The sequence below is a fragment of the Merops nubicus genome, unplaced genomic scaffold (genome assembly GCF_000691845.1).
Source record: "Merops nubicus isolate BGI_N331 unplaced genomic scaffold, ASM69184v1 scaffold50093, whole genome shotgun sequence".
Classification (NCBI taxonomy): domain Eukaryota; kingdom Metazoa; phylum Chordata; class Aves; order Coraciiformes; family Meropidae; genus Merops; species Merops nubicus.
Genome location: NW_008597837.1, coordinates 1 through 11,483, shown reverse-complemented (window position 1 = coordinate 11,483; position 11,483 = coordinate 1). Strand labels below are relative to the sequence as shown.

The following is an 11,483-nucleotide window of genomic DNA, read 5'->3' as shown; positions in this document are numbered from 1 at the left end:
AAGTTCACCATTACACAAAAAGTTGTCAAAAATATTTTCAACTTGGAAAAAAAACCCAAACAACCCTAAACAAAACAAAAAAAACCCCAATGTAGACACTAAAGCAAACCATACTTCCAGGAAAAAGAAAAAAATCTACAATATCTGTACATAAGCTGTGTAAGATCTTACAAAAGAAGATCCCCCCCGAACCACAGCTATTTCTACTCCTGCCCTTTTGTTGCTTTCTCAAGATAATACACGTTGACTAAGTGCCTATTGAGGTGCTTGCTGTATTCCCCTTCCTTTTTGAAGGAGCGGTCACAGAAGATGCACACATAGTCCTCCCTGGCCACGGTGGTGTCTGCAGCCACAGTGCCCGTGGCCACCTGCGAGGAGGTCTTGGGGCTGCTCTCCTCCGGCACGGAGCGAGCGCCGTTCAGCCCCGAGTCATCGCTTCCTTCTGATATGTTGTCACTTATGTCGCTGCCTTCGTGGCTGTGGATGCCCTCGTCCTCATCCACTTCCTGAGATTCGTTCCCCGCCGTGTTCCCCGGAGATGGTAAGGCCAGAGCTGCTTTGGGGCTTTGAGTAGAGCCCTCTGGGGGGGCCGGCGCTGGAACGGCATCTCCCGCTGGCTCCAGCGCTGGCAGGCACGTCTTGGTCAGGTCCATCGGCTCTGAGCTACTCACAGTTTCTGCAACAAAGGTGTCCTCTGACTCCTTCTCGGGCACCAAATCTGGTACCACGTCCATGGGCACGTCCAAGCTTTTTTCAGAAGGCACTGCATGGGAAGGTTCCTCAGAGCAAGCATCTTCCCCTCTGTCCGCCTTTCTGTCCTCCTCTTTTTCACCAGCGGTGTCTTCGCTCTCTCCTGCTGCTGCAGCAGGCATTTCTTGGTCCTCTGCCTCAGCTTCTGTGTTTGCATCCTGAGCTGGCAGACAAAGCTGCTCTGGGTTTTGTATACAGCTTCCTTTGGGATTAGTGCTCTCCCTCTTGAGAACGTGACCAGCATCATTGTTTGATGCCACCATATCGGTGGGATCTTGCTCCTTCTGTTCGCTGCCCTCAGTGTCAGGCTTCACACATCCATCTTCTTCAGTGACAGGACACTCATCTGGCATCTCTTCTTCCTCGATCTTCTCCTGATCGAGTTTACTGCCTTTCTTACTGTGCTTATTTTTCAGAGCTTTCTTTTTTCTGTTTTTCTTGAGGCAGGAATTTTGCTTTTTAGGCTCCTCCTCTGGTACATCACTTTTTTGAGCTTCCTGGCAGTCTCTGGGTTTAGTTTCCACTTTCTTTTTCTTTTTTGTTACTGCTGAGGTATCATGTGCAGGCTCTCCCTTTGAGGAAGTTACCTCAGCCTCTGCCTTTCTTTTGATCTTCTTTGTTTTACATGTTTTCTCAGTATTTTTCTCACTTTTAATATCCACCTCCTTGCTTTCTGAAGCCGATTTCCGACTTCTGGTTGTCACCTGGCCTGCAGAAACATTGCTCGTCGGCTTCTTCTCCTTTGCCAAATGATCTTTTTTCTCCACTTTCACAACCTTCTCAGCTTTCTTTGCAGCCGCATCCCCTTTCGTTTGCTCCTTTTCTGCTTTGTCATGAACCCCCTCAGAAAAGTCAGCTTCGCTCTTTTTAGTCCGTAGCTTCACCTTTGAAACATCCATGGTGATGTCAGAACAATCGGGATGCCTGGATTTGATGTGATACTGCAAGTTACATTTTTTAGATGCTGCATAATCACAAACAGGGCAGAGAAACTGGCGCGGGTTGACGTGGAGCTCAACGTGCTTTTTGAAATTGCTGCGGTCAGCCGTTTTGTAGTCACAGTGTGGGCAAGTCAGAGGCTTGGGCCCATTGTGAACCTGCCTTGCGTGACGAGTTACTTCATGCTGGTTTGAGGCCACATAGCTGCACTGATCACATTTGAACGGCTTCTCACCTAAGAAAGGAAGGGTGGAAGGGAAGGATGGTGATTATTAAGCAGGGATGGAGGAGCAACCAATTCCCACTAATAAAGATACAGAAATATGAACTCAAACAGGGGGGGGAAAAAAAATTATCCATGCGCCTTTAAAATTAAGTGAAGTCAACAGAAGAAATCCACGAGTCACAAACACATTCACAAGACACCAAAAACAAAATAAAAAAAAAGAGAGAAGGGGTGAGGGTTGGTTGGGAGGAAGGGGATCCAAAATCAAACAAGCAGTAACAACGTCACAGGTTCTGGCTATGGATACATACCGGCAGAGATCTCTCTACAGTAATATAAGCAAATGGAATCCATACCCAACTGGTCCATTGAATGCATTGTAGAAAAATGGAAATGTAACATTTCATGAATAGCAGTTTCACACAAAAGTTTCAGAAAAGTCCAACTTTACACAGATTTAGCATATTTCACGTTTGTACTGAAGAGGAAACGAGCGGGAAAGAAGCCAGCAAAAACCAAAGCACGTGAAAGGGGCACACTGCTCTGATGATCTTTACCTCTGATAATTCAGTTCACTGTTACAGTGGCTCAAACACATGATGCACTGGCTGCAGGCTGCTCTTGGCAAGCCAGCCAGTTGCACTCCAAAGCCCTCATGTTACTCCTGAAATCCGCGTCGACAGTTGTGCAACAGCTCTTGCAGGAGTGCTCCTGAAACGCCCTGCTTAGCGTGTGCCGCTGCGGCAGAGGTGCCTTCCCACTTATGCATCACAACAACCAGGAAAAACACTTCTGTTGCAACAACTCGAGTTCAGAAACACTTTGAAAACATCTATGCACGTGCAAATGCAGCTGAGGAATTTGGGATGCACCCGAGCTCTGAACCAGCATCTCAAAACTGGTTGCTGCAACACCCTCACAAACTCTATAAATAAAGCCTCTGCTGCCTCCCTGGCATGAAGGATGGGGACATTTGTTTAAGAGTCTAGATCATTTCACATCTGCCAGTGGCTATCTCTTTATTCTTTAATTTATTAAAAATAACCTCTTTGCTATTTAAAAAAGGGTTACTTTGATTTCCTTCCTTCCTTTCGATCCTTTTCCCCCACTTCCTGGTGACATTTTCCACAAGTTTAAGCTTGATGCGCTTCACTGCTCATCCTTCTCACGAGTATGGACCTTGACTGCCTACACTTCAAGGAACAGCTCCCTGTTAGGCAATGCCAAGGACAAGAACAGCCTCTCTCTTACACACTTGGGCACAAGGTGATCTAACTGCACAGGCAGCTGCAACAGGGTCACCCAAAGGTTGTAGGTGAAGAAGTTTGTGTCCATCACCTCTACTAAATCCAGGGGGGTTGTTGCGCAAGAGGAAAGGAGACGTACCAAGATGACTCAGAATACAGCTGTGAAGCAGGCTCTAAACCACTGTTCCTTGCTGTCTGACATTTGAAGAAAGCTCCAGCACCCGTTTGCCTTAAAAGGCCAGCAGCCTGTGAACTGCAGGAGCCCAGAAATTGCCACAGAAAAGGTTCGGCTGCCTGGGCAATGCAGCAAGACATGCAGCAGGAGTTGTGAGAGCTATTAATAACATAGCCCTGACAGCCACCGTCCCCTGTGCACTGGCACTTCTGTTAGCACAGCTCACACCCTCCCTCCCTCCCAGACCTCCGAGTCAAGCGCCAAGGGCAGATCCCACTCCTCATCTCCTTCAGATTTGGGACTCCCTTGTACGGACAAAGGAAGAACAAGATGTTCTCAAAATGGTTTCCAGGCTCAGTATTGACCAAACCATTTGCAAATTTGCATTCAGCCCACAGGTTCAGCCAAAAATGATTTTTGTTTCTGGAAGCAAAATACTTCATTGACAAAATTCTCAAACCAAAATACTGGCATGTCATTTTAAAGCTGGCTATTTTTAATGCGTCCAATCCCCCCCTCCACTGTAGTTAAAATTGCCTGCCTTCTGGTTTCAGTTAAAAGCCTCATCTATTGAAACTGAGACAATTACTATTCAGGAGACTTTCACTACTGTTTGCTAGGATTAGGAATTCATCTAGGTCTGTTCTGTTCAGATATTAGCAAACCAAAAGCACAGGCTGAGATCTACCGGAACTCCCCTTGCAAGGGTCACAAAGGACAACTGTACTTATCTCTAGCATGCCTATGCTGTTAGAGCTCACAAAAAAAATACTATTAAATCATTCAAAAAGAGATTTGCAGGAGAGTGAGAGCAGATGTTTGTAACACCACAGCTTATGACCATTAATGGGAAATAAAGGCTAGTGAGAATTACGCATTTGGCTTTTAGCGCCACAAGATTGAGCCGCTTGTGAACACCCTCTGAGTTTTCTTTTTTCTCCTCTGTGGCTCCTTGCCATAAGCAGGCACTATTTTATGTCTTTCTGTAACACTAAGCAAAGGGCTCAGAAGCCCTGGGTGAGAGGAAATCACAGATATCACAGAGGAGACTCTCAGTTGTTCAAAATTTTCCCAGCTCCACTGATCTGAGCCGAGTTATGGCAGTTGACAGAAGACAAGAATCTGTTCCTATGCTGTGACAATGTTTTATTTGCTACTCAATTACTAGGACTACTAGAGCAGCCTTACAAACCTCAGAATACACCTTGGAAAGTAAAAGGGAAAGAAAAAGATACTCCCTGTTATCCCTTTCATTAATGACACTTGGCATTTCCTTAGCAGGTAAAGACAACCCTTAAATATTTAACCCATTAAACAGGAGTTAAAGCTAGATGAGATGGCATCTCACACAGAACCAGGCAGCCTGCTCTAGGTAGCAGGGTGGCTGAAGCAGATGACCTCCAGAGGTCCCTTCCAACCCCAGCCCTGCTGAGGTTCCATAAACCACCCCCCTTCCCAGGTCATGCTGCTGCCACCCCTTACCAACCTGAGTGGGTGCGCATGTGCCGGGTTAGATGGGTCTTCTGAGAGCTGGAATAAGGACACATAGCACACTGATAGGGTCGCTCTCCTGCAAAAGCAAACAGCAAATTGGTCACTGAAACACTGCTGGTTCCCAAATGCACTTACAGAGACATACGTGTGAGGCTTCACAGATCTCCAAATTGTGTCTGAGGGCACGTTATCTCTCAGCCAAGGGATGCTGTGAGAAGCACGTGCCTGAGCTGGACTGGTGTAACATGTCATGCCTTGTGAAAAAGGGCAGTGAAGTGTCAGAGCATGAGAGAGGCACATCCTCATGCCCTTCTGGGCTCAGATGGTAACCTCAGGCAAAAGGTGGTGAGGACAGATACCTTCAGAGCTGGCTTTCCTACAGTGCTTTCTCTCAGCACTCAAAAGATGCACAAAAGATACAGACTCTGTGAGAAACCAGGTATGTTCTTGCCTCACTTAACACCTTACCTGAAACCTCCACGTTTGACTTGGGATAAGATGGGGAGCAACCACCCACCCAGCGTGGAACTGCATTTGCCAGAACATAAGCACAGACAGAGACTGGGTCTCTCCTTCCAAAGTTTTACTGGCAGAGTGAAATTAGCTGGAAGCATGGAAAAGCATGATGTCCTGCTCAAAATTATGCTGCTAGCAAAAATTTGAGTGTAGCAGCAACATCTGTATTGAAGACTCAGATCCATCTGCCTGCAGTTATTGTTTCTGGAGACCCAATGGAAACTAACCTGTCATAAATTAGGTCTCCACAAGAGACACTTAGCTTGTGTAACTACCAGTACAATGATGCTTGAAAGTACTTTTCAAGTGAAGACAAGCCTCAAATAAGGGCAGGCAGTTTTAGAATTAACATCTGTTAGGCAGATCCAGATAAGTTCCAGGGGTGTTTGCACCCAACTGCTAGCACAGCTGAGAGATCTACACAGCCTTGTCTCCACCACAAGTTGTAAAAACACGTTTTAGTCCAGGGTGGATATCCCAACAGAAGAGGGAAGTGAAGATGGGAAGGGAAAAGTGAGTTACTCAGTTGTAAAATTCATTCAAGTCCTATTTAGAATAAGACTAGAGCATTTTGCTACATCAGTTGGAGCATACAACCAACGTGCTCTACAAATCACTGAGACCTGGATGCCAGCAAAAGCCCCCCACACAGGCTATTTGCTCACTTTCAGAGGCGTAGCTCTGTCTGCAGCAGCCAAGGCCTTCATCTGTCAGTATGTGATGTGAGGCTCCACTGTGGCCTTCGCCAAAATAGCAGCAGAAGCAATCTTTGTAATGCAGACTAATCCCACATTTCTTCCTCACATCAAACATTTCGGCTATCATTCTTGATTAGATCAGCAGTTTGAAGGTAAATTCACCCTAACAACCAGAAACACACCCCCCCCCTTTCCAGTTAAAACAAGGTAGGAGATTGGTGCAATATGCACAATAAGATGAAGTCATGTACAAGGGAGGGGTAGTCCTTTTGTTATAAAGAAATAGGTTTGTTTTTAAATGACTCCTTACAGTCTGAAAATATGCGGCCAAAGGTGCTGGAACATTCAGTCATGTCTTCTTCCCACTACCTGAAATTTCACATCTTTAGTAACCTACACCATTAGGAATGTGCAAAAGGCTTTCAGCTATTTTGTATAGGGTACAGCAACAAAACATACCAGCTTTAAAGTATGGTGAAGACAGCTAATTTAAAATGTGTTCTTACCACTTGAGAATCAAATGCATGACTACATTGTAAAGGGCTGCTTTATAAAATGCTACTCCTGAAAGGATTTTTATTGTAATTTTACAAACTCATTATATGCAAGGAAGCCACCAAAAAAAAACCTCCCCACAAGACACTTAAAAGAATAAGCCCCAAACTAGCAAAAGTTTAAGCAAGCATTTAACTCTATACCAATGAAAAGGCACACTGACATCAGTCAACAAGTTTAAGATCGCCTCTCTAAAAAGCTTTCCTTGTAGTGCTATTAAAAGTTTTGTCTGTTTAAAATGAAGCTGTTTCCATCAAACTTCCAGCACAGCAGCAAGCGAGAATGATCCCCTGTGACAGCCAAAATAATAAAAAAATCCAGCCCCAAGCTAGGCACCAAACACTGCAACTGCCTAGAGTAGACATTGTCTTTCTGTAGTCCTTCGGACAATTTTCAATTAAGCTTTTCTAGAAATTGCTTCTAACAAGTAACATGGAAACAAACGAGAACAATGCTGCACCGTCTGGCGCGTAGCACAGTTCCAGGATCAGCCCTGTGGAGAGCTGATGGAGCAAATCAAGTCAAAACTTGGCCTAACACGTCCAGCGAGCACCAACCAGCCCAGGTAGAGCCGTCCCTGATACAAAGGGTCCTTTCTGCCCCATCAGCAGAAGGTGGGACAGCGGCTCCCTCCTGGCCCACAGACAGGCTCTCCCAGATGTAGCTTTCCCAGCTGACAAGCTTATGACCATCTGCAGCGTCCTTAAACCACCCCCCTCCACCCAAGGTCCCCCACATTTGTCAGCAGCCTGCCACACAAGTACTGTCACAAGCTGCAAGGCATCTTCCACTACAGGCCGGGTTCACGGACAGCTGCCTTCTAACATGGGTGCAAGGAACAGGCAAGCAGACAACCTCTGCCCGCCTTCCTCTGGTCCCCAAAAATACAGTACCTACACCATGCAAGGCACTAGCACACAGCCCTTCCCTGCTCCCGGCCCTGTGCTCTGGCATCCGTGTGTCGATTCAGTTCACTAACCAGCAGGACACCAACCTGGGGGAGAGGAAAGGAATCTTTTACTGCCATTTCAGTGAGCTGGATCAACCAGTCCCAGGACACCAGGAGAAAACTGAGACTGCCTTTTTCCAGCAGCAGCAGCACGTTTGATCCTGTGAAACTGCACTCTGTGCAGCCAGTGTTTCAGAAAACTGGGTGGCTCAAACACAGCAGAATCTAATTGTCTGCAAGGAGGCATTTTCCCCCACAGAAAAAGTTAGGTGGAATACAAAAAAACAGGAGAGAGAGAAAAGCACCCAAAATTATTTAACCTATTGGCAATCAGGAAACCAAAGAAACAATTTGAACTTTCTTCTTAACTTTTTGAACACAAAAAATACGAAGAAAATTATGTATGTATGTACCACCCCTCCCATCTTTTTTTCCAGCAAATGTTTTTAAGTTTTAAATTAAAACTATAATCCAAACATATTTTAGTATCATTCAGACAATTTTTATTAAATTCCGTACTGTTACGTTAAGAGTCTGCAGAAACTTTTGACTCTAAAATATCTGGAGGTATTTTTCCTGTTTGGATTGGGGTTTTTTTTGGGGGGGAAGTGTTGTTCGGGGGTGTTTTTGTGAGTTGTGATTGTTTTTGAGGTTTTTGTGAGGCAATCAGTCGATTAGACACTAATACCAGCAGAAATGTTTAGTCTGGTGTATAAATATACCTGGCAGTAGTTTATTTGCTCTTCTGGTACTCTTTCTCTCTTCCTTTAACACTCTCCCCTACAAACTCGATGTGAAAGGAAACAAGGCACAGTCCTAAATCAGTCTACTAAAATATTTGAAATATTTTTATCAAGTGAGAACTGGCTGAAAGATCTCAACTTTTTAGTTAAGAGCTAGCAAAGAAACAACTACCAGGGTGGACTAAAACCTACTGAAATCATAAGCCTTCATTTCAGCTTAATTAAAACAACGAAAAGATGTGGCAAAACAAAGAACCAGAAACCTTGATCGTGCCACTAGTTTTAAAGAACAGGACCTAGACAATACCCTATATAGTTCAACATGCTTGAAACTTTTGTTTTGTTTTCCAAATTTTAACGCAGTTCACTGCTAATCTGGTCAAATGCAGTGATAACCGAGCAATTCCACAGCAAACGTGCTTTCATGGCTAGTTCCTGTAAAATTCCACAACAGCTTTCAGGGTCTGGGAAGGGACCTAATGTCACATACAAAGCAGTCAGGATGAATTTAATGTCAAGACAAGTGTAAAAGAGACAGGCACCACAGCACAGGCTCACATTCGGCCATAAGATCCCCAGATGATTTATTTAGTTTTTCTCCTGTTGTCATTTTTACCTGCTTCCTTCCCTGTTATCTTGCCAACACACACAAAGAAGCCAAACGGGAGGCTAAGCCACAGCATCTTTCTAACAAACACCCCTCACAATAATCTCCGTTTACTTGTTTAGGAAGAAAGTATCTACACGGGACTGATATTTAAAACTGATGGTCTCCTCTAAGCCACAGTACATGCCTACTGTTAAGAGACGAATACATCTGAAAATTACTAAAACTCCCAGCAGACCCTTCCAACCGCGTCAAAGCAGATACTAAAGCACGCTGACGAAACACAAACCCCTGCACGCTTGAGCTCAAGCCCAGCCCGGCCGGCCCTCCCCTTCCAGACAGCTGCAGACAACTGAACCGAAGCCTTCAGACCATTCATGTCACTGCTGTGACAAAACATGACTTCAAAGGAGAAATTCCCCAGTGCGTCGCTCAGATAAGGGGGAACGGAGCCAGGTCAGCACGCTAGGAGATGGCCAGCAGTCTGCCCGCCCCCCGGAAAGCCTTGACAAGGTGGAAAGAGAAGCTGAGAAGCTGCAAGAAAGGTCTGAGCTGCCCTCCCGCTTCCACGAAACGGATCTGGAGGCAAAGCAACCGCACCTCACCGCGTCAGGAGGCCAGGGATCTGCGACTTTCCCTCCCAGAAAGGAGTCCTGGGTACTCCCCGTGCGAGAGGCTGGGCACAAAGCACGGTGCTTCCTAAATCCCCTGCGGCCCCAGCTCGCAGGCGGGCAGCACCGCTGCAGGTCCTCCGACTCCACCTGGTATAGACCAGAGCAGAAAGGGGCCTCATGCCCTTCCCTGAGAGCACGAACTGAAGTTAAAGGAAGACAGGAAATCGGGCCAAAGACTCCCTCTCTCAGGGCTTCCTACAGGCCAACAGAAGTTTGTGTCTACTTCTGGCTACTGTACTGACACAGACCTTAAAAAACCGAAGCCCCCATACATTAAGAGGATTTTCTTCACTAAGAACACTACCCAGCTCTGATTTTGTAGGTGCTGGAGGGCTCTTCTACATGTGTCTATCAGCTCTTTCTTCTCTGTAATCACAGCTTAGTCAAGTTTCAGCTCAGTCTGATGGTATAATTTTCAAAACTACCTCTGCGATTTAGGCACCTTTTGTCAACCTGCTTGTTTTGCTTTCACAGTACATCAGGCTTTTGTGTTGCAGACTCTGACAATCACTCTGTCATGCCCTCTACAAAATACTGGCCTAGAATTACTAAACAGCTCTTCATCTTCTCTTGGGCCTCTGACACTGAGAGATTGCCCCAGTTCTCCAGGCCTGAAGACTGGAGCCCAAATCAAATCCAGGCTTCCATGAGGCCAGAAGCTGGTAGCACCAAGAGAAGAGCACAGAGCTTTATCGAGGTGGACCAAACTCTGCAAATAAAGACTCTTGGCCTGCTCCACTCATCACGGTTTTTCAGCACTCTTACCAGGCTTAAATCAAAGAAGAAGAAAGACTTACCTGTGTGAGTTCGAATATGTTGAATATAATTGTTCTTCCTGTCTGAAAAATAGGAGCATTGAGAGCAGGTATACACTTTCCTGGGAAAGTGATTTCTTAGGTGTTTCTTCCAGTGATATTCACTGACGGTGGTGTAAGTGCATATGGTACACTTGTAGACTCTCTCATTTTCCCCTGCTTTGTTGTGGTGCTTCAAGTGAGCCAGATAGTGATCGTATCTGTTAGTGTTATAGCCACAACGATCACAACGGATTGGGCCCTTAGAGAAATCCACCTCTTCTGCACTGCAAGAATCAGAATCCTTCACCTGGGCTTGCTTTTCCGCATTTTCTTCCACAAAGAACTTCTTAGCACTGTGAACCTTGATATGATGCACAAACTCCTTTTCAGACTCTGCCTCGTACTGGCAAGGCTTACATCGAAATGGTTTGCTCTTCAAGCTCTTACACTTGTCCTCCGTGCTCTCTGGAGTACCCGGTGCTTCCAAAGAGGCATCTTTGTCCACACTGGGAGTCTTAGGAGGGGGGCAAGCAGCTGCATCTTGGGTTTCCACACTAGGAACTTCAAGAGAGCTTAATTCCACATTTTCAGGCGCCTCGCGGTCACTCTCTGCAGCCTGGGCTTCCTCCACCCCCTCTCCATCGCTGTCTGAGAAGTTGCTGTCCCCCACCGTCGTCAGTTCTGCCATTTGCCTCTCTTCTCCAACCAGGTAATCGCAACAGTTGCCATTGACTTCTCCTGTCAGGGCCACATTGGCCAACATAATAAGCTGAGGAGCTGCCAGCTCAGCTTTAGAAAGGTCGTGTAAGTCATACATGTCATTGGACAATGCCATACCAATATTAGCACTGCCTGGAAAGAGGCTGCTCCCACCAGACTGTCCCAGGACTTGGGTTGCCATGGCAGTAGCTCTGCTGCAAGAGAAAAGGACCACCTGTAAGCACCCAGGCAGTGGAAGAGCCTCAGAAAATCAGTCAGAAAATTAAACCTCTTCGCTGAGGCAGGAGGTAGAACCCGTGGCAAGGGCTTCCCTGCTACCCCCGGCCGCGCTGGGCCTCGGGGGCAGGTGGGGTGCCGTTCCGTTCCTGGAAGGGCTGTTTGGGGCGCACTGCA

At 46.2% G+C, this 11,483-nt stretch overlaps 1 protein-coding gene across 1 annotated transcript; it reads right to left on the bottom strand.

Annotated features, from left to right (window-relative positions):
* Positions 1-203: 203 nt before the first annotated feature.
* REST (RE1-silencing transcription factor) lies at positions 204-11,310 on the bottom strand. The gene is made up of 3 exons (XM_008936818.1): positions 10,371-11,310; positions 4,824-4,907; positions 204-1,924 (listed from the first exon to the last, which is right to left on the bottom strand). Exons 1-3 carry the CDS (start codon positions 11,269-11,271, stop codon positions 204-206), a joined length of 2,706 nt encoding a protein of 901 aa, XP_008935066.1. The 5' UTR covers positions 11,272-11,310.
* Positions 11,311-11,483: the final 173 nt, after the last annotated feature.